General features: G+C 44.1%; 2 protein-coding genes across 3 annotated transcripts in view; one reads left to right on the plus strand and one right to left on the minus strand.

The window, feature by feature from the left end:
• LOC110515277 (E3 ubiquitin-protein ligase TRIM16) overlaps positions 1–8,313 on the minus strand; it is a 150,534-nt gene extending 142,221 nt beyond the window's left edge. Inside the window, exons 1-2 of one of the 2 annotated variants that reach the window (XM_090230851.1) lie at positions 7,616–8,271; positions 3,306–3,401 (exon numbers count right to left, since the gene is read on the minus strand). In XM_090230851.1, coding sequence (XP_090086977.1) covers positions 3,306–3,401; positions 7,616–8,212 — 693 coding nt within the window. In that variant the 5' untranslated portion in view covers positions 8,213–8,271. Of the gene's footprint in view, positions 1–3,305; positions 3,402–7,615 lie in introns of both variants that reach the window. The other variant, XM_090230853.1, reaches the window with a different exon arrangement.
• fintrim (fish virus induced TRIM protein) overlaps positions 1–23,676 on the plus strand; it is a gene marked incomplete in the record, with an annotated part of 158,478 nt that overhangs the window by 108,995 nt on the left and 25,807 nt on the right.

Here is a 23,676-nt window from a genome sequence, read left to right on the forward strand (position 1 = left end):
AGAGAGAGAGAGAGAGAGAGACAGAGAGAGAGAGAGAGAGAAAGAGAGAGACAGAGACAGAGAAAGACAGAGAGACAGAGAGAGACAGTAGGTTCAGTAGCCTCTCTGCAGTCAGAACTCAGTGCTCTCCAGGTCCACCAGGACTTGTCCTCCCTCCTGGACAGACAGGTACAGAACACCTCTTGGTCCTGCTCTACTCTCCTCCCTCCTGGACAGACAGGTACAGAACACCTCTTGGTCCTGCTCTACTCTCCTCCCTCCTGGACAGACAGGTACAGAACACCTCTTGGTCCTGCTCTACTCTCCTCCCTCCTGGACAGACAGGTACAGAACACCTCTTGGTCCTGCTCTACTCTCCTCCCTCCTGGATAGACAAGTACAGAACACCTCTTGGTCCTGCTCTACTCTCCTCCCTCCTGGACAGACAAGTACAGAACACCTCTTGGTCCTGCTCTACTCTCCTCCCTCCTGGACAGACAGGTACAGAACACCTCTTGGTCCTGCTCTACTCTCCTCCCTCCTGGACAGACAAGTACAGAACACCTCTTGGTCCTGCTCTACTCTCCTCCCTCCTGGACAGACAGGTACAGAACACCTCTTGGTCCTGCTCTACTCTCCTCCCTCCTGGACAGACAGGTACAGAACACCTCTTGGTCCTGCTCTACTCTCCTCCCTCCTGGACAGACAGGTACAGAACACCTCTTGGTCCTGCTCTACTCTCCTCCCTCCTGGACAGACAGGTACAGAACACCTCTTGGTCCTGCTCTACTCTCCTCCCTCCTGGACAGACAGGTACAGAACACCTCTTGGTCCTGCTCTACTCTCCTCCCTCCTGGACAGACAGGTACACAACACCTCTTGGTCCTGCTCTACTCTCCTCCCTCCTGGACAGACAGGTACAGAACACCTCTTGGTCCTGCTCTACTCTCCTCCCTCCTGGACAGACAGGTACAGAACACCTCTTGGTCCTGCTCTACTCTCCTCCCTCCTGGACAGACAGGTACAGAACACCTCTTGGTCCTGCTCTACTCTCCTCCCTCCTGGACAGACAGGTACAGAACACCTCTTGGTCCTGCTCTACTCTCCTCCCTCCTGGACAGACAGGTACAGAACACCTCTTGGTCCTGCTCTACTCTCCTCCCTCCTGGACAGACAGGTACAGAACACCTCTTGGTCCTGCTCTACTCTCCTCCCTCCTGGACAGACAGGTACATAACACCTCTTGGTCCTGCTCTACTCTCCTCCCTCCTGGACAGACCGGTACAGAACATCAGCCTCTCTTTTCCGGGAAAGAAAGTTTCTGTCCACCAACATGTCTTCTGTTTTGACATCAATACCGTAGTTCTTGGTAAACTCAGTTCAGCATGATGTATCTAGGAAGTTGTTTGAGTTTTATTTTAGTTTTACTATTGAGAGTTCCCTCTATTTGTGTTTTCACTAGATTCATCATTGGCACGGAAAGAGAGTCCCTGTCTTCCTAACATTGATGTGACCACAACAATTCTCCTCAGATACTCCCTTCTCTCTGCAAAGGTATGCAATATCACCAGCATGGTCAGATGTTCAAATCTGAGCAATGTTCCCATGATTGATAGTTTCCTGGTAGCTTTGCCACAACACTGTCTCTGTGTGTTTGTGTCATCTCATGTTTGACAAAGATAAATCAAGATTTTTTTCCAATTTTTTGCAGTATCATTTATAGCCTGGCACAGATAGTAAAACTACATTAAATACAACGTTAACTAGATATTATCTGTGTCATTTATAGCCTGGCACAGATAGTAAAACTACTGTAGCGACCCGCACAGACAGCTGTGTGTTATGTGTTCGGCTAGTAGGTGGTTGTGTTGTACTTACCAGTTCCCAGTGTTCGCGGGGTCCGACATGCCAATCAACCTGCTATCTACCAATCACAGGAATGCCTGGGATGTTCTGATGCCGGGCATCCTGGTGGTTGGCGGAGTGGCGTGGAGGGGGCGGGGCATTGGAAGTTAAGGTTCAGCCTTTGTTCTCTCTCTTACGTCTGGGCTTCACAAGAGAAGGTCCCGATTGGCTTGTGGGGTATCTTTCATTTATTTGGCGTGAGCTAAGGCCAAACAGTAGCCTGTGTAAAGTTGCTAATAAACCGTCAATTCGTAACTCAATCCTCTGTCTGGACAATTGTTCCTTTATGATCTAGTCAGGTCATTACACTACATTAAATACAACGTTAACTAGATATCATCGCCACATAACTTATGTCGAATATAAAAGACACCGTTACCGTTAGTAACGTCTGTTACACTGTAACTTACAGGCAGCCTCACATAAAAACCTATTGGTTAACAAAGCTTTGATTATGACCAAAGTATATAGTAGTGAAAACTCTCTCTCTCTATTCTAACTTACCACACATTCACATCACTGCCTCGACATGAATGTGTCCTGTCAGAGCCGTTTCCTGTCCGTTAACTGTTAACAGTCTCGAGCCACAGCTTAACCAATGAGCTACAAGGAGGACTGACAGTCACGAGCGGTGCAGCAGCCTCTGCAGCAGCAGCCTCCCCCGGGTCCTAGTGCCCGCCCGGTAAGACGGTTAAGATGCGATGGAACGGTTGACGGAGAGAAAATAAATCACAGAGAAAATATATTGACTGATATATTGAATTGTTTAGGGAAGCTTTAGCTTTGGCTTTAATACATTCTGAAAATACTTGAAAACCAAAAGAGAAAAGAATAGTAGCCCTCCTCAGGAACAACAAAACCCTCACAGACCAACTTCTTCTTCTATGATATAATGGAGGTCCTCAAACCAACGTTAAAGGTGCATGGCGCCACCTACTGTTCTGGAGTGTGTTCAATCACGGTTTACACCACTCTAAATCCTCCTACCTAACTCAGTACTTCTGAGAAAATAAAAGAGTCCTACTAACTTCTGATAGACCCTCCCCCATCCCCCAAATCTCTTCCAAGTTTAATGTTTACTGTTCATTTCTGATTGTTTATTTCACTTTTGTTTATTGTCTATTTCACTTGCTTTGGCAATGTAAACATATATTTCCATGCCAATAAAGCCCTATGAATTTAATTCAATTGACAGAGAGACAGTTCCATTTTAATGTATAGGGGACATGAGTCGTCATGGTTACTCATGGTTATGTGATGAGGCAGCCCAGTCAGTTACATGAACCAGTCTATTCTCTGAAAGGGGTCCAGACAGCCTGTTCCCAACAGTGGGGTCAGTGGGATTGGACAGGGGCCCCTCTCTCTCTCTGACTGGAGGAGAGAAGTGAAATGGTGTGTCTCCTCTGGTCAACAATACTCACCTTGAGAGACTCCACAGCCTCTTGGAGCTCCTTCAGCTGCTTCTCTCTCTCCTGGAATCTCTGCTGGACCTTCTGCTGACTCATCCCCAGCTGCCTCTGTGGAAAATCACTCTTCAATGAGCTATCAAGTTTTATTGGTCCAGTAGATCAATAGTATAGTAATGTGACATAGGGCCGATAGAATATAGGGATACAAATATAGAGGAAGTGTCTGTGTGAAAATATATTATTATGTAGTCATGTGAATAATTATAGATTTAAGAGAACACAAATCAGGGAGCTGTTTGGGTGTTTGGTAACTAATGATAATGATGTTTGGTAACTATTGATAATGATGTTTGGTAACTAATGATAATGATGTTTGGTAACTAATGATAATGATGTTTGGTAACTAATGATAATGATGTTTGGTAACTAATGATAATGATGTTTGGTAACTAATGATAATGATGTTTGGTAACTAATGATAATGATGTTTGGTAACTAATGATAATGATGTTTGGTAACTAATGATAATGATGTTTGGTAACTAATGATAATGATGTTTGGTAACTAATGATAATGATGTTTGGTAACTAATGATAATGATGTTTGGTAACTAATGATAATGATGTTTGGTAACTAATGATAATGATGTTTGGTAACTAATGATAATGATGTTTGGTAACTAATGATAATGATGTTTGGTAACTAATGATAATGATGTTTGGTAACTAATGATAATGATGTTTGGTAACTAATGATAATGATGTTTGGTAACTAATGATAATGATGTTTGGTAACTAATGATAATGATGTTTGGTAACTAATGATAATGATGTTTGGTAACTAATGATAATGATGTTTGGTAACTAATGATAATGATGTTTGGTAACTAATGATAATGATGTTTGGTAACTAATGATAATTATGTTTGGTAACTAATGATAATGATGTTTGGTAACTAATATTATTTAGTTTATTTTTACTTTATTTCACCTTTATTTAACCAAGTAGGCTAGTTGAGAACAAGTTCTCATTTGCAACTGCGACCTGTCCAAGATAAAGCAAAGCAATTCGACACATTCAACAACAACGAGTTACACATGGAATAAACAAAACATACAGTCAATAATACAGTAGAAAAATAAGTCTATATACAATGTGAGCAAATGGGTTGAGATAAGGGAGGTAAAGGCAAAAAAAGGCCATGGTGGCAAAGTAAATACAATATAGCAAGTAAAACACTGGAATGGTAGATTTGCAGTGGAAGAATGTGCAAAGTAGAAATACAAATAATGGGGTGCAAAGGAGCAAAATAAATAAATAAATACAGTAGGGAAAGAGGGAGTTGTTTGGCTAAATTATAGATGGGCTATGTACAGGTGCAGTAATCTGTGAGCTGCTCTGACAGCTGGTGCTTAAAGCTAGTGAGGGAGATAAGTGTTTCCAGCTTCAGATATTTTTGCAGTTCATTCCAGTCATTGGCAGCAGAAAACTGGAAGGAAAGACGACCAAAGGAGGAATTGGCTTTGGGGATGACCAGTGAGATATACCTGCTGGAGCGCGTGCTACGAGTGTTTGCTGCTATGGTGACCAGTGAGCTGAGATAAGGTAGGGCTTTACCTAGCAGAGACTTGTAGATAACCTGTAGCCAGTGGGTTTGGCAACGAGAATGAAGCAAGGGCCAACCAACGAGAGTGTACAGGTTTTATTTATTTAACCTTTATTTAACCAGGTAGGCTAGTTGAGAACAAGTTCTAATTTGCAACTGCGACCTGGCCAAGATAAAGCATAGCAGTGTGAACAGACAACACAGAGTTACACATGGAGTAAACAAATGTTGGGGGCTTTGGCGGGTTGCTGTGGAGGGTGCCGGGAAGTTGACCGGGGTAGCGGTAGAAGGGTGGAAAGCATGGCCAGCCATAGAAAAATGCTTATTGCAATTGTCAATTATGGTGGATGTATCAGTGGTGACAGTGTTTCCTATCCTCAGAGCAGTGGACAGCTGGAAGGAGGTGCTCTTATTCTCCATGGACTTTACAGTGTCCCAGAACTTTTTTGAATTAGTACTACAGGATGCAAATTTCTGTTTGAAAAAGCTCGCCTTAGCTTTTCTAACTGCCTTTGTATATTTGTTCCTAACTTCCCTGAAATGATGATAATGGTGTTTGATAATGAATAACAATGATGTTTAATAATGAATAACAATAAATAATAATGGTGTTTGATTTGTAGGATTCTATCTAGAAATATACTTATTGATGTTACCATTCTAGAATGTATTGATGAATTTACATGTATAAGGAATGTATATGTTGGGTCAATGAAGGGTGGATAGGAACTTGGTGTATGGAAAGTTACTGAGAGAGATAAGGGGAAGTGCTGAAATATTGAATATCAATGTTCCTAAAAAGGGAGACAAAGGGCAACTAGTTTCAGTCTCTGATGAGGCAGGCCAGCTGCAGAACTAGGGAGGAGCCAGGAATTCAACAGTCTAGTTAGTCTCTGATAAGGCAGGCCATCTGCAGATCTAGGGAGGAGCCAGGAATTCAACAGTCTAGTTAGTCTCTGATAAGGCAGGCCATCTGCAGATCTAGGGAGGAGCCAGGAATTCAACAGTCTAGTTAGTCTCTGATTTGGCAGGTCAGCTGCAGAACTAGGGAGGAGCCAGGAATTCAACAGTCTAGTTAGTCTCTGATGAGGCAGGCCAGCTGCAGAACTAGGGAGGAGCCAGGAATTCAACAGTCTAGTTAGTCTCTGATAAGGCAGGCCATCTGCAGATCTAGGGAGGAGCCAGGAATTCAACAGTCTAGTTAGTCTCTGATGAGGCAGGCCAGCTGCAGAACTAGGGAGGAGCCAGGAATTCAACAGACTATTTAGTTTCTGATAAGGCAGGCCATCTGCAGATCTAGGGAGGAGCCAGGAATTCGGCTCAAGTTCAAGTCAACACGATGAAGTGTGAAGAAACCTCTGGGAGGGGGGCCAGAGGGGCCCACCACAACAACCCTCCTACTACAGTCATCTCACACACATACACTTCCACACCCACCAAGGTTCTTGCATCAGGCAGGGCCATGACTACACCAGTGAGAGGAACCAATTCAGTTCCTGCCTAGTAACAGAGATGTATTGGCTGTCTAGATGTGTAAGGAGTTGGTCCTGCCTAGTAACAGAGATGTATCGGCTGTCTTGATGTGTAAGGAGTTGGTCCTGCCTAGTAACAGAGATGTATTGGCTGTCTAGATGTGTAAGGAGTTGGTCCTGCCTAGTAAAAGAGATGTGTTGGCTGTCTAGATGTGTAAGGAGTTGGTCCTGCCTAGTAACAGAGATGTATCGGCTGTCTTGATGTGTAAGGAGTTGGTCCTGCCTAGTAACAGAGATGTATTGGCTGTCTAGATGTGTAAGGAGTTGGTCCTGCCTAGTAAAAGAGATGTGTTGGCTGTCTAGATGTGTAAGGAGTTGGTCCTGCCTAGTAACAGAGATGTATTGGCTGTCTAGATGTGTAAGGAGTTGGTCCTGCCTAGTAACAGAGATGTATTGTCTGTCTATATGTGTAAGGAGTTGGTCCTGCCTAGTAACATAGATGTATTGTCTGTCTAGATGTGTAAGGAGTTGGTCCTGCTTAGTAACAGAGATGTATTGGCTGTCTAGATGTGTAAGGAGTTGGTTCTGCCTAGTAACAGAGATGTGTTGGCTGTCTAGATGTGTAAGGGGTTGGTCCTGCCTAGTAACATAGATGTATTGGCTGTCTAGATGTGTAAGGAGTTGGTCCTGCCTAGTAACAGAGATGTATCGGCTGTCTTGATGTGTAAGGAGTTAGTCCTGCCTAGTAACAGAGATGTATCGGCTGTCTTGATGTGTAAGGAGTTGGTCCTGCCTAGTAACAGAGATGTGTTGGCTGTCTAGATGTGTAAGGAGTTGTTCCTGCCAAGTAACAGAGATGTGTTGGCTGTCTAGATGTGTAAGGAGTTGGTCCTGACTAGTAACAGAGATGTATTGGCTGTCTAGGTGTGTAAGGAGTTGGTCCTGCCTAGTATGAGGTTATAAACATATGTTCTTGTATAATCACACATTGTCTTTGCAGCTGTATGACCCAGTGGGTGAATAAACTTGGTTTGAGTTTTTACTCTGATCAGAACCTAACAGACTTTAGAAAATGGTGATATATTTGGAGAATCTGGGTTAACATATCTATATAGTCAAGGTTTGTGTTCATATTTGTGGATCCATTTCATTATAATGATCTCATATTCAAACAGCCTTAGTTCCTAATGTATCTTTAATTCTTTGTTTATCAGACAGTCACCAACAAGTTGTTCTGGTCTTACCTGTTTCCCAGTCCTCTCTGCTGCAGCTGACACTGTATCATGGCCTTTATGTTCATCCATCACACACTGATAACAGATACACTGCTGATCGGTACGACAGTAAACCTCCAGCAGTTTGTCATGATGAGAGCAGATCTTCTCCTGTAGATGTGCGGTGGCTTTGGCCAGCTTGTGCTTCTTCAAAGCAGGAGATTCATAGTGAGATTGGAGATGAGTCTCACAGTAAGAGGCCACACACGCCAGACAGGACATGAGGGCTTTCTGCTTTCTGGTCCCAGTGCAGACATCACACGCCACATCTCCAGGTCCAGCATAGCACAGAGCAGGAGGAGGAGCAGCCTGTAGTCCTGTCTTCCTCAGTTTCTCCACCAGCTCAGCCAACATGTTATTCTTCCTCAGATTAGGCCTTGGAGTGAAGGTCTCTCTGCACTGAGGACAGCTATAGACCCCTTTCAGGACATCCTGATCCCAGCAGCCCTCAATACAGCTCCTACAGTAACTGTGTCCACAGGCAGTAGTGACCGGCTCCTTCAGTAGATCCAGACAGACAGAACAACAGAACTGGTCCTGGTCCAGCACAACTCCCTGCTGAGCCATTTGGACGGTTGTTCACTCTCACACAGACAGACGACACAGAGACTCAGATCAGTTTTGTTTTCACAGAAGTTAGTTTTGGGGAGGTGTGGACTTTCTGGTTCTGCCAGACAGGTGAGTTTAGAGGGATGGAAGGAGGGAGGGAGAGAGAACTGAATGCAACGTTGAGAAGAAGGAGGGAGTGAGAGAGGGAGGGGTTACAGAGAGGGAGGGGTTAGAGAGAGGGAGGGGTTAGAGGGAGGGAGGGGTTAGAGGGAGGGAGGGGTTGGAGGAAGAGAGAAGGAGACAAATATTTTAGTTCCCAGGTTAGGACCCTTAATATTAAATAGAGTGGTTAGAATATATGAAGGTTAACAGTTTCTATGAAGTAAATATCTATAATTATTTTAATGACCTTTATAATGCCTTATAACTCACTTATGTATTATAACACTGATTATAAGTGTCTATAATGATTAATACGTGGTTGTAATGAGGAGGGAACTTGATATTGATACAATGTACTGTAGGTGAAATGAATACTGTATGTATTGACTGATCATTGAGAATGAGGTAATACTTTACATTACAGTGTGGTTATTACTGACAGGTCTAGGGTCAGGGTTAGAGGTACTACATTCAGCAGTAACCCTAGAATGGAACACTTTACATTACAGTGTGGTTATTACTGACAGGTCTAGGATCAGGGTTAGAGGTACTACATTCAGCAGTAACCCTAGAATGGAACACTTTACATTACAGTGTGGTTATTACTGACAGGTCTAGGGTCAGGGTTAGAGGTACTACATTCAGCAGTAACCCTAGAATGGAACACTTTACATTACAGTGTGGTTATTACTGACAGGTCTAGGATCAGGGTTAGAGGTACTACATTCAGCAGTAACCCTAGAATGGAACACTTTACGTTACAGTGTGGTTATTACTGACAGGTCCAGGATCAGGGTTAGAGGTACTACATTCAGCAGTAACCCTAGAATGGAACACTTTACATTACAGTGTGGTTATTACTGACAGGTCTAGGATCAGGGTTAGAGGTACTACATTCAGCAGTAACCCTAGAATGGAACACTTTACATTACAGTGTGGTTATTACTGACAGGTCTAGGGTCAGGGTTAGAGGTACTACATTCAGCAGTAACCCTAGAATGGAACACTTTACATTACAGTGTGGTTATTACTGACAGGTCTAGGGTCAGGGTTAGAGGTACTACATTCAGCAGTAACCCTAGAATGGAACACTTTACATTACAGTGTGGTTATTACTGACAGGTCTAGGGTCAGGGTTAGAGGTACTACATTCAGCAGTAACCCTAGAATGGAACACTTTACATTACAGTGTGGTTATTACTGACAGGTCCAGGATCAGGGTTAGAGGTACTACATTCAGCAGTAACCCTAGAATGGAACACTACATTACAGTGTGGTTATTACTGACAGGTCTAGGGTCAGGGTTAGAGGTACTACATTCAGCAGTAACCCTAGAATGGAACACTTTACATTACAGTGTGGTTATTACTGACAGGTCTAGGGTCAGGGTTAGAGGTACTACATTCAGCAGTAACCCTAGAATGGAACACTTTACATTACAGTGTGGTTATTACTGACAGGTCTAGGGTCAGGGTTAGAGGTACTACATTCAGCAGTAACCCTAGAATGGAACACTTTACATTACAGTGTGGTTATTACTGACAGGTCTAGGATCAGGGTTAGAGGTACTACATTCAGCAGTAACCCTAGAATGGAACACTTTACATTACAGTGTGGTTATTACTGACAGGTCTAGGATCAGGGTTAGAGGTACTACATTCAGCAGTAACCCTAGAATGGAACACTTTACATTACAGTGTGGTTATTACTGACAGGTCTAGGGTCAGGGTTAGAGGTACTACATTCAGCAGTAACCCTAGAATGGAACACTTTACATTACAGTGTGGTTATTACTGACAGGTCTAGGATCAGGGTTAGAGGTACTACATTCAGCAGTAACCCTAGAATGGAACACTTGACATTACAGTGTGGTTATTACTGACAGGTCTAGGGTCAGGGTTAGAGGTACTACATTCAGCAGTAACCCTAGAATGGAACACTTTACATTACAGTGTGGTTATTACTGACAGGTCTAGGATCAGGGTTAGAGGTACTACATTCAGCAGTAACCCTAGAATGGAACACTTTACGTTACAGTGTGGTTATTACTGACAGGTCTAGGGTCAGGGTTAGAGGTACTACATTCAGCAGTAACCCTAGAATGGAACACTTTACATTACAGTGTGGTTATTACTGACAGGTCTAGGGTCAGGGTTAGAGGTACTACATTCAGCAGTAACCCTAGAATGGAACACTTTACGTTACAGTGTGGTTATTACTGACAGGTCTAGGGTCAGGGTTAGAGGTACTACATTCAGCAGTAACCCTAGAATGGAACACTTTACGTTACAGTGTGGTTATTACTGACAGGTCTAGGATCAGGGTTAGAGGTACTACATTCAGCAGTAACCCTAGAATGGAACACTTTACATTACAGTGTGGTTATTACTGACAGGTCTAGGATCAGGGTTAGAGGTACTACATTCAGCAGTAACCCTAGAATGGAACACTTTACATTACAGTGTGGTTATTACTGACAGGTCTAAGGTCAGGGTTAGAGACATATCTAGGACTAAAAAGAGAAGATGTTTTAGAGTTCTTTGTGTCTCTTCTTAGTCACACAGATCCCCCACATCTTATAGGTGGACGGGGTTATGAACATATACAATACATTATTTCTGAAACCAGATGAAATTAAACTGTCTTTCAGCAGAAAAAGCTTCTCTAATAATCCTAACCATGGCTGGGTGTCTTCAGAGACTGAGAGGTAGAGAGACACACTGTCAAGGTGACAGGTATCCTAGTGGTTCAGAGACTGAGAGGTAGAGAGACACACTGTCAAGGTGACAGGTATCCTAGTGGTTTAGAGACTGAGAGGTACAGAGACACACTGTCAAGGTGACAGGTATCCTAGTGGTTTAGAGACTGAGAGTGTCTCCTGACCCCTCCTGTCTCAGCCTCCAGTATTTATGCTGCAGTAGTTTATGTGTCGGGGGGCTAGGGTCAGTTTGTTATATCTGGAGTACTTCTCCTGTCCTATTCGGTGTCCTGTGTGAATCTAAGTGTGCGTTCTCTAATTCTCTCCTTCTCTCTTTCTTTCTCTCTCTCGGAGGACCTGAGCCCTAGGACCATGCCCCAGGACTACCTGACATGATGACTCCTTGCTGTCCCCAGTCCACCTGACCGTGGACTGCTCCAGTTTCAACTGTTCTGCCTTATGATTATTCGACCATGCTGGTCATTTATGAACATTTGAACATCTTGGCCATGTTCTGTTATAATCTCCACCCGGCACAGCCAGAAGAGGACTGGCCACCCCACATAGCCTGGTTCCTCTCTAGGTTTCTTCCTAGGTTTTGGCCTTTCTAGGGAGTTTTTCCTAGCCACCGTGCTTCTACACCTGCATTGCTTGCTGTTTGGGGTTTTAGGCTGGGTTTCTGTACAGCACTTTGAGATATCAGCTGATGTACGAAGGGCTATATAAATACATTTGATTTGTATAGAGACACAGTGTCAAGGTGACAGGTATCCTAGTGGTTTAGAGACTGAGAGGTAGAGAGACACACTGTCAAGATGACAGGTATCCTAGTGGTTTAGAGACTGAGAGGTAGAGAGACACACTGTCAAGGTGACAGGTATCCTAGTGGTTTAGAGACTGAGAGGTAGAGAGACACACTGTCAAGGTGACAGGTATCCTAGTGGTTTAGAGACTGAGAGGTAGAGAGACACACTGTCAAGGTGACAGGTATCCTAGTGGTTTAGAGACTGAGAGGTAGAGAGACACAGTGTCAAGGTGACAGGTATCCTAGTGGTTTAGAGACTGAGAGGTAGAGAGACACACTGTCAAGGTGACAGGTATCCTAGTGGTTCAGAGACTGAGAGGTAGAGAGACACACTGTCAAGGTGACAGGTATCCTAGTGGTTTAGAGACTGAGAGGTACAGAGACAAGTCAAAACATCTGGCTCTTTCATGTCCAAACTCTTATTCTATTCTAGTCATTATATGATATTGTATTATATAATATGATGATATATTACATCCATAGAATCCACTCAGTGTATTGATGATTGTGTGTTGTGTACATTGATTGAATGGTTAGGACTCTCTCTCTGGAGTCACAGTTCAAATCCCAAGAGACCAGGAGACTTAAAGGAAGCATTCAACACTGCATCCCTTCATCCAGTCATAGTAAACTGTCTGTCTGTCTGTCTGTCTGTCTGTCTGTCTGTCTGTCTGTCTGTCTGTCTGTCTGTCTGTCTGTCTGTCTGTCTGTCTGTCTGTCTGTCTGTCTGTCTGCCTGCCTGCCTGTCTGCCTGCCTGTCTGTCTGTCTGTCTGTCTGTCTGTCTGTCTGTCTGTCTTTCTTTCTGTCTGTCTCTCTACTGTGACAGATGTAAATACAACCAACTTCCCTGAGGTGGTTGTTGTTGCTGTCTGTGCTGCACAGCTATTTTCAGTTCTCTCCAGAGATGGTAGATCAGGTTCAACTCTGGCTGGGCCAGTCAGAGACTTGTCCCAAAGCCACTCCTGAGTTGTCTTGGCTGTGTGCTTAAGGCTGTTGTACTGTTGGAAGGTGAACCTTCACCCCAGTCTGAGATCCTGAGCGCTCTGAAGCAGGTTTTCATATTGGATCTATCTGTACTTTGCTCTGTTCATCTTGCCCTCAATCCTGACTAGTCTCCCAGTCCGTGCCGCTGAAGAACATCCCCACAGCTTGATGCTGCACCACCATGCTTCACCGTAGGGATGGTGCCAGGTTTCCTCCAGACGTGACGCTTGGCATTCAGGCCATAGAGTTCAATCTTGGTTTCATCAGACCAGAGAATCTTATTTCTCATGGTCTGAGAGTTTGTTAGGTTTGTTAGGTGCCTTTTGGCAAACTCCACAATCAGGCCTATATGTTTGCGTGGCCAGACGGAAGCCACTCCTCAGTAAAAGGCACATGACAGCCCTTTTACTGAGGAGTGGCTTCCGTCTGGCCACGCAAACATATAGGCCTGATTGTGGGAGTGCTGCAGAGATGGTTGTCCTTCTGGAAGGTTCTCCCATCTCCACAGAGGAACTCTGGAGCTCTGTTAGAGTGGCCATCAGGTTATCGGTCACCTACCTGACAAAGGATCTTCTCTCCCGAATGCTCAGTTTTTCGGGTGGCCAGCTTGAAGGAAGAGTCTTGGTGATTCCAAATTTCTTAATTTAAGAATGATGGAGGCCACTGTGTTCTTGGGGACCTTCAATTCTGCAGAAATGTTTTGGTACCTTTCCCCAGATCTGTGCCTTAAAACAATCCTGTCTCGGAGCTCTGCGGACAATTCCTTTTCCCTCATGGCTGGTTTTTGGTCTGACATGCACTGTATTGGACCTTATATAGACAGGTACACACCTGGTCAGAGAAACCACAACCTTCTGGCCTGCAGCCCTGTGTGCTGTCAGAGAACCCTCAACCTTCTGGCCTGCAGTCCTGTGTGCTGTCAGAGAACCCTCAACCTTCTGGCCTGCAGTCCTGTGTGCTGTCAGAGAACCCTCAACCTTCTGGCCTGCAGCCCTGTGTGCTATCAGAGAACCCACAACCTTCTGGCCAGCAGTCCTGTGTGCTATCAGAAAACCCACAACCTTCTGGCCAGCAGTCCTGTGTGCTATCAGAGAACCCTCAACCTTCTGGCCAGCAGTCCTGTGTGCTGTCAGGATGAAGAACAGTTTGTTCAACTGCAGAGACCAATCACAGTCCCTGGTCTGTCCTAGAAGTAGTGGTAAACAGTTGTTTTCTGCTATCCACTTAATGTGTCTCTCTGCCTAGTAGGTCCATCAATGAATCATATCATCTCTTTGATCATTACGTTAAGCCTACTACTAACTTCAATGTCTATATTGTCATCCACCTGAACTCAACCCGGTTGATGCTGTCCTCTGTTGCTGGTCTCTATTGAAGCTGGGTTGTGTTCACACACCATAATGTCTATATTGTCATCCACCTGAACTCAACCCTGTTGATGCTGTCCTCTGTTGCTGGTCTCTATTGAAGCTGGGTTGTGTTCACACACCATAATGTCTATATTGTCATCCACCTGAACTCAACCCTGTTGATGCTGTCCTCTGTTGCTGGTCTCTTTTGAAGCTGGGTTGTGTTCACACACCATAATGTCTATATTGTCATCCACCTGAACTCAACCCTGTTGATGCTGTCCTCTGTTGCTGGTCTCTATTGAAGCTGGGTTGTGTACACACACCATAATGTCTATATTGTCATCCACCTGAACTCAACCCTGTTGATGCTGTCCTCTGTTGCTGGTCTCTTTTGAAGCTGGGTTGTGTTCACACACCATAATGTCTATATTGTCATCCACCTGAACTCAACCCGGTTGATGCTGTCCTCTGTTGCTGGTCTCTATTGAAGCTGGGTTGTGTTCACACACCATAATGTCTATATTGTCATCCACCTGAACTCAACCCTGTTGATGCTGTCCTCTGTTGCTGGTCTCTATTGAAGCTGGGTTGTGTTCACACACCATAATGTCTATATTGTCATCCACCTGAACTCAACCCTGTTGATGCTGTCCTTTGTTGCTGGTCTCTATTGAAGCTGGGTTGTGTTCACACACCATAATGTCTATATTGTCATCCACCTGAACTCAACCCTGTTGATGCTGTCCTCTGTTGCTGGTCTCTATTGAAGCTGGGTTGTGTTCACACACCATAATGTCTATATTGTCATCCACCTGAACTCAACCCTGTTGATGCTGTCCTCTGTTGCTGGTCTCTATTGAAGCTGGGTTGTGTTCATTTGAGCACAAATCATAACAAAATGTGTTGCAAAACTAAACAGTCATTTGACATTGAACAATTTCAGATAGTTTTCTACCTCCTGTTTCACTGTGTTTTCTTCTGTATTGAGTTTCTAAACACGACCCTGTCCGTTATTGACTTCTTCTCTGTCCGTCTCTGTAGTGGTCTGATGTTGTTGTTGTTGTTGTTGTATTGACCATGTTGTCCTCTGTTCTTATTTCCCTCAGTGGTCTGTTGTTGTTGTTGTTGTATTGACCATGTTGTCCTCTGTTCTTATTTCCCCCAGTGGTGTTGTTATTGTTGTTGTTGTTGTTGTTGTTGTTGTATTGACCATGTTGTCCTCTGTTCTTATTTCCCCCAGTGGTCTGTTGTTGTTGTTGTTGTTGTTGTTGTATCGACCATGTTGTCCTCTGCTCTTATTTCCCCCAGTGGTCTGTTGTTGTTGTTGTTGTATTGACCATGTTGTCCTCTGTTCTTATTTCCCACAGTGGTCTGTTGTTGTTGTTGTTGTTGTATTGACCATGTTGTCCTCTGCTCTTACTTCCCACAGTGGTCTGTTGTTGTTGTTGTTGTTGTTGTATTGACCATGTTGTCGTCTGCTCTTATTTCCCCCAGTGGTGTTGTTGGTGTTGTTGTTGTTGTTGTTGTATTGACCATGTTGTCTTCTGTTCTTATTTCCCCCAGTGGTCTTGTTGTTGTTGTTGTTGTTGTATTGACCATGTTGTCCTCTGCTCTTATTTCCCCCAGTGGTCTGTTGTTGTTGTTGTTGTATTGACCATGTTGTCCTCTGCTCTTATTTCCACCATTGGTATTGTTGTTGTTGTTGTTGTTGTTGTTGTTGTATTGACCATGTTGTCCTCTGTTCTTATTTCCCCCAGTGGTCTTGTTGTTGTTGTTTTTGTTGTTGTTGTTGTGTTGAACATGTTGTCCTCTGTTCTTATTTCCCCCAGTGGTCTGTTGTTGTTGTTGTTGTATTGACCATGTTGCCCTCTGTTCTTATTTCCCACTGTGGTCTGTTGTTGTTGTTGTTGTTGTATTGACCATGTTGTCCTATGTTCTTATTTCGCCCAGTGGCCTGTTGTTGTTGTTGTTATTGTTGTTGTTGTATTGACCATGGTGTCCTCTGTTCTTATTTCCCCCAGTGGTCTGTTGTTGTTGTTGTATTGACCATGTTGCCCTCTGTTCTTATTTCCCACTGTGGTCTGTTGTTGTTGTATTGACCATGTTGCCCTCTGTTCTTATTTCCCCCAGTGGTCTGTTGTTGTTGTATTGACCATGTTGTCCTCTGTTCTTATTTCCTCCAGTGGTCTGTTGTTGTTGTTGTTGTTGTTGTTGTATTGACCATGTTGTCCTCTGCTCTTATTTCCCTAGGTGGTCTGTTGTTGTTGTTGTTGTTGTAATGACCATGTTGTCCTCTGTTCTTATTTCCCCCAGTGGTCTGTTGTTGTTGTTGTTGTATCGACCATGTTGTCCTCTGCTCTTATTTCCCCCAGTGGTCTGTTGTTGTTGTTGTTGTATTGACCATGTTGTCCTCTGTTCTTATTTCCCACAGTGGTCTGTTGTTGTTGTTGTTGTATTGACCATGTTGTCCTCTGCTCTTACTTCCCACAGTGGTCTGTTGTTGTTGTTGTTGTTGTTGTATTGACCATGTTGTCCTCTGCTCTTATTTCCCCCAGTGGTGTTGTTGGTGTTGTTGTTGTTGTTGTTGTATTGACCATGTTGTCTTCTGTTCTTATTTCCCCCAGTGGTCTTGTTGTTGTTGTTGTTGTTGTATTGACCATGTTGTCCTCTGCTCTTATTTCCCCCAGTGGTCTGTTGTTGTTGTTGTTGTATTGACCATGTTGTCCTCTGCTCTTATTTCCACCATTGGTCTCGTTGTTGTTGTTGTTGTTGTTGTATTGACCATGTTGTCCTCTGTTCTTATTTCCCCCAGTGGTCTTGTTGTTGTTGTTTTTGTTGTTGTTGTTGTGTTGAACATGTTGTCCTCTGTTCTTATTTCCCCCAGTGGTCTGTTGTTGTTGTTGTTGTATTGACCATGTTGCCCTCTGTTCTTATTTCCCACTGTGGTCTGTTGTTGTTGTTGTTGTTGTATTGACCATGTTGTCCTATGTTCTTATTTCGCCCAGTGGCCTGTTGTTGTTGTTGTTATTGTTGTTGTTGTATTGACCATGTTGTCCTCTGTTCTTATTTCCCCCAGTGGTCTGTTGTTGTTGTTGTATTGACCATGTTGCCCTCTGTTCTTATTTCCCACTGTGGTCTGTTGTTGTTGTTGTATTGACCATGTTGTCCTCTGTTCTTATTTCCCCCAGTGGTCTGTTGTTGTTGTTGTTGTATTGACCATGTTGTCCTCTGTTCTTATTTCCCCCAGTGGTCTGTTGTTGTTGTATTGACCATGTTGTCCTCTGTTCTTATTTCCCCCAGTGGTCTGTTGTTGTTGTATTGACCATGTTGTCCTCTGTTCTTATTTCCTCCAGTGGTCTGTTGTTGTTGTTGTTGTTGTTGTTGTATTGACCATGTTGTCCTCTGCTCTTATTTCCCTAGGTGGTCTGTTGTTGTTGTTGTTGTTGTAATGACCATGTTGTCCTCTGTTCTTATTTCCCCCAGTGGTTTGTTGTTGTTGTTGTTGTGTTGACCATGTTGTCCTCTGTTCTTATTTCCCCCAGTGGTCTGTTGTTGTTGTTGTATTGACCATGTTGTCCTCTGTTCTTATTTCCCCCAGTGGTCTTGTTGTTGTTGTTGTTGTGTTGACCATGTTGTCCTCTGTTCTTATTTCCCCCAGTGGTTTGTTGTTGTTGTTGTAACGACCATGTTGTCCTCTGTTCTTATTTCTTCCAGTGGTCTGTTGTTGTTGTTGTAATGACCATGTTGTCCTCTGTTCTTATTTCCCCCAGTGGTCTGTTGTTGTTGTATTGACCATGTTGTCCTCTGTTCTTATTTCCTCCAGTGGTCTGTTGTTTTTGTTGTTGTTGTTGTTGTATTGACCATGTTGTCCTCTGCTCTTATTTCCCCCAGTGGTCTTGTTGTTGTTGTTGTTGTGTTGACCATGTTGTCCTCTGTTCTTATTTCCCCCAGTGGTCTGTTGTTGTTGTTGTATTGACCATGTTGCCCTCTGTTCTTATTTCCCACTGTGGTCTGTTGTTGTTGTTGTTGTTGTATTGACCATGTTGTCCTATGTTCTTATTTCGCCCAGTGGCCTGTTGTTGTTGTTATTGTTGTTGTTGTATTGACCATGGTGTCCTCTGTTCTTATTTCCCCCAGTGGTCTGTTGTTGTTGTTGTATTGACCATGTTGCCCTCTGTTCTTATTTCCCACTGTGGTCTGTTGTTGTTATTGTTGTATTGACCATGTTGTCCTCTGTTCTTCTTTCCCCCAGTGGTCTGTTGTTGTTGTTGTTGTATTGACCATGTTGCCCTCTGTTCTTATTTCCCACTGTGGTCTGTTGTTGTTGTATTGACCATGTTGCCCTCTGTTCTTATTTCCCCCAGTGGTCTGTTGTTGTTGTATTGACCATGTTGTCCTCTGTTCTTATTTCCCCCAGTGGTCTGTTGTTGTTGTATTGACCATGTTGTCCTCTGTTCTTATTTCCTCCAGTGGTCTGTTGTTGTTGTTGTTGTTGTTGTTGTATTGACCATGTTGTCCTCTGCTCTTATTTCCCTAGGTGGTCTGTTGTTGTTGTTGTTGTTGTAATGACCATGTTGTCCTCTGTTCTTATTTCCCCCAGTGGTCTGTTGTTGTTGTTGTTGTTGTATCGACCATGTTGTCCTCTGCTCTTATTTCCCCCAGTGGTCTGTTGTTGTTGTTGTTGTATTGACCATGTTGTCCTCTGTTCTTATTTCCCACAGTGGTCTGTTGTTGTTGTTGTTGTATTGACCATGTTGTCCTCTGCTCTTACTTCCCACAGTGGTCTGTTGTTGTTGTTGTTGTTGTTGTATTGACCATGTTGTCCTCTGCTCTTATTTCCCCCAGTGGTGTTGTTGGTGTTGTTGTTGTTGTTGTTGTATTGACCATGTTGTCTTCTGTTCTTATTTCCCCCAGTGGTCTTGTTGTTGTTGTTGTTGTTGTATTGACCATGTTGTCCTCTGCTCTTATTTCCCCCAGTGGTCTGTTGTTGTTGTTGTTGTTGTATTGACCATGTTGTCCTCTGCTCTTATTTCCACCATTGGTCTTGTTGTTGTTGTTGTTGTTGTTGTATTGACCATGTTGTCCTCTGTTCTTATTTCCCCCAGTGGTCTGTTGTTGTTGTTGTATTGACCATGTTGCCCTCTGTTCTTATTTCCCACTGTGGTCTGTTGTTGTTGTTGTTGTATTGACCATGTTGTCCTCTGTTCTTATTTCCCCCAGTGGTCTGTTGTTGTTGTTGTTGTATTGACCATGTTGTCCTCTGTTCTTATTTCCCCCAGTGGTCTGTTGTTGTTGTATTGACCATGTTGTCCTCTGTTCTTATTTCCCCCAGTGGTCTGTTGTTGTTGTATTGACCATGTTGTCCTCTGTTCTTATTTCCTCCAGTGGTCTGTTGTTGTTGTTGTTGTTGTTGTTGTATTGACCATGTTGTCCTCTGCTCTTATTTCCCTAGGTGGTCTGTTGTTGTTGTTGTTGTTGTAATGACCATGTTGTCCTCTGTTCTTATTTCCCCCAGTGGTCTTGTTGTTGTTGTTGTTGTGTTGACCATGTTGTCCTCTGTTCTTATTTCCCCCAGTGGTCTGTTGTTGTTGTTGTTGTTGTATTGACCATGTTGTCCTATGTTCTTATTTCGCCCAGTGGCCTGTTGTTGTTGTTGTTATTGTTGTTGTTGTATTGACCATGTTGTCCTCTGTTCTTATTTCCCCCAGTGGTCTGTTGTTGTTGTTGTATTGACCATGTTGCCCTCTGTTCTTATTTCCCACTGTGGTCTGTTGTTGTTGTTGTTGTATTGACCATGTTGTCCTCTGTTCTTATTTCCCCCAGTGGTCTGTTGTTGTTGTTGTTGTATTGACCATGTTGTCCTCTGTTCTTATTTCCCCCAGTGGTCTGTTGTTGTTGTATTGACCATGTTGTCCTCTGTTCTTATTTCCCCCAGTGGTCTGTTGTTGTTGTATTGACCATGTTGTCCTCTGTTCTTATTTCCTCCAGTGGTCTGTTGTTGTTGTTGTTGTTGTTGTTGTATTGACCATGTTGTCCTCTGCTCTTATTTCCCTAGGTGGTCTGTTGTTGTTGTTGTTGTTGTAATGACCATGTTGTCCTCTGTTCTTATTTCCCCCAGTGGTCTTGTTGTTGTTGTTGTTGTGTTGACCATGTTGTCCTCTGTTCTTATTTCCCCCAGTGGTCTTGTTGTTGTTGTTGTTGTGTTGACCATGTTGTCCTCTGTTCTTATTTCCCCCAGTGGTTTGTTGTTGTTGTTGTAACGACCATGTTGTCCTCTGTTCTTATTTCTTCCAGTGGGCTGTTGTTGTTGTTGTTGTAATGACCATGTTGTCCTCTGTTCTTATTTCCCCCAGTGGTCTGTTGTTGTTGTATTGACCATGTTGTCCTCTGTTCTTATTTCCTCCAGTGGTCTGTTGTTTTTGTTGTTGTTGTTGTTGTATTGACCATGTTGTCCTCTGCTCTTATTTCCCCCAGTGGTCTTGTTGTTGTTGTTGTTGTTGTGTTGACCATGTTGTCCTCTGTTCTTATTTCCCCCAGTGGTCTGTTGTTGTTGTTGTTGTGTTGACCATGTTGTCCTCTGTTCTTATTTCCCACAGTGGGCTGTTGTTGTTGTTGTTGTTTTTGTTGTTGTATTGACCATGTTGTCCTCTGTTCTTATTTCCCCCAGTGGTCTGTTGTTGTTGTTGTATTGACCATGTTGTCCTCTGTTCTTATTTCCCCCAGTGGTCTGTTGTTGTTTTTGTTGTTGTTGTAATGACCATGTTGTCCTCTGTTCTTATTTCCCCCAGTGGTTTGTTGTTGTTGTTGTAATGACCATGTTGTCCTCTGTTCTTATTTCTTCCAGTGGTCTGTTGTTGTTGTTGTAATGACCATGTTGTCCTCTGTTCTTATTTCCCCCAGTGGTCTGTTGTTGTTGTTGTTGTATTGACCATGTTGTCCTCTGTTCTTATTTCCCCCAGTGGTCTGTTGTTGTTGTTGTTGTAATGACCATGTTGTCCTCACTACTCATTTCCCCCAGTTGTCTGGCTGTGTTGAGCCGGGCTGGGCGGTGGAGGTGGTGGTCTCTGGGTGCTGGTCTAGGTGGAGAGGCAGAGGCAGGAGGAGCCTGCAGTGTAGGAGTGACAGTGGGTGTTGAGGTGGTGCCCGTGCCAGGCCATGCCTGGGGGCCAGAGAGGGCAGAGGAGATAGCAGCTGAGCCGCTCTGCTCTGCCCTCCCTAGAAACACTGGTAGGAGGCAGCCTCAGCAATGGCAACAGACCCAGAAACAGGTGAGGAATGGATGAGGGGAGACGACACACAGAGAGACACACACCCACACACACACACACACACACACACACACACACACACACACACACACACACACACACACACACACACACACACACACACACACACACACACACACACACACACACACACACACACACACACACACACACACACACAGACACACACACACAGAGAGATGTGGTAAAGTACTGTACTACAACAAGCAGGCTTAGCATCTCCTCTCCAAACACACACACACACTTTACGTATTAACGCAAGGCTCCATGGGAAATTAAATGTTAGCACTATTTGATCAGCCCCCCTTTTGAGAACATGTTTGACGTTGACGACCAGTCTTCAACTACCATAAGACAGTCAGATCTTCTACCTTCCATCCTGACTGGGATTTACATGTAGTCATTTAGCAGACCCTCTTATCCAGAGAAATACAGGAGCAATTAGGGTTAAGTTCCTTGCTAAAGGGCACACCGGCAGATGTTTCACCTTGTGGGCAGATTTATAGTAGAGTTTAGGTTAGTCAGATAAATCATTGATGTGACTGAGGGGGAGTAGACAGACATTCCTTACTGCTGCAGATCTTAGCATGAGTCCCAGTCTATTTGTGTCATCATGCCAACTCCTTGTCACTCATGGTGATGCCAAATGTTTGGCTTGACAATGACATCAATAGAGTTGGCACAAATCTATGACCAGGCTACAGACACCTATGATCATTTCTGTAGTCAACTCACACTGCACCACAAAAACACACACTAACCCACTACCTGTAGGTCCCCTCTGTCTAGGATCAGTAACCCACTACCTGTATGTCTCCTCTGTCTAGGATCAGTAACCCACACTAACCCACTACCTGTATGTCTCCTCTGTCTAGGATCAGTAACCCACACTAACCCACTACCTGTAGGTCCCCTCTGTCTAGGATCAGTTTCCCACTACCTGTATGTCTCCTCTGTCTAGGATCAGTAACCCACTCTAACCCATTACCTGTATGTCTCCTCTGTCTACGATCAGTAACCCACACTAACCCACTACCTGTAGGCCTCCTCTGTCTAGGATCAGTAACCCACACTAACCCACTACCTGTATGTCTCCTCTGTCTAGGATCAGTAACCCACTACCTGTATGTCTCCTCTGTCTAGGATAAGTAACCCACACTAACCCACTACCTGTATGTCTCCTCTGTCTAGGATAAGTAACCCACACTAACCCACTACCTGGATGTCTCCTCTGTCTAGGATCACTAACCCACACTAACCCACTACCTGTAGGTCTCCTCTGTCTAGGATCAGTAACCCACTACCTGTAGACCCCCTCTGTCTAGGATCAGTAACCCACACTAACCCACTACCTGTATGTCTCCTCTGTCTAGTATCAGTAACCCACACTAACCCACTACCTGTAGATCCCCTCTGTCTAGGATCAGTAACCCACACTAACCCACTACCTGTATGTCTCCTCTGTCTAGGATCACAAACCCACACTAACCCACTACCTGTATGTCTCCTCTGTCTAGGATCAGTAACCCACACTAACCCACTACCTGTAGGTCCCCTCTGTCTAGGATCAGTAACCCACTACCAGTATGTCTCCTCTGTCTAGGATCAGTAACCCACACTAACCCACAACCTGTAGGTCCCCTCTGTCTAGGATCAGTAACCCACACTAACCCACTACCTGTATGTCTCCTCTGTCTAGGATCAGTAACCCACACTAACCCACTACCTGTAGAACCCCTCTGTCTAGGATCAGTAACCCACACTAACCCACTACCTGTAGGTCTCCTCTGTCTAGGATCAGTAACCCACTACCTGTAGACCCCCTCTGTCTAGGATCAGTAACCCACACTAACCCACTACCTGTATGTCTCCTCTGTCTAGTATCAGTAACCCACACTAACCCACTACCTGTAGATCCCCTCTGTCTAGGATCAGTAACCCACACTAACCCACTACCTGTATGTCTCCTCTGTCTAGGATCACAAACCCACACTAACCCACTACCTGTATGTCTCCTCTGTCTAGGATCAGTAACCCACACTAACCCACTACCTGTAGGTCCCCTCTGTCTAGGATCAGTAACCCACTACCTGTATGTCTCCTCTGTCTAGGATCAGTAACCCACACTAACCCACAACCTGTAGGTCCCCTCTGTCTAGGATCAGTAACCCACACTAACCCACTACCTGTA

This window comes from Oncorhynchus mykiss, chromosome 4, assembly GCF_057628025.1.
Source record: "Oncorhynchus mykiss isolate SJ-2025 chromosome 4, ASM5762802v1, whole genome shotgun sequence".
NCBI classification, from domain to species: Eukaryota; Metazoa; Chordata; class Actinopteri; order Salmoniformes; family Salmonidae; genus Oncorhynchus; species Oncorhynchus mykiss.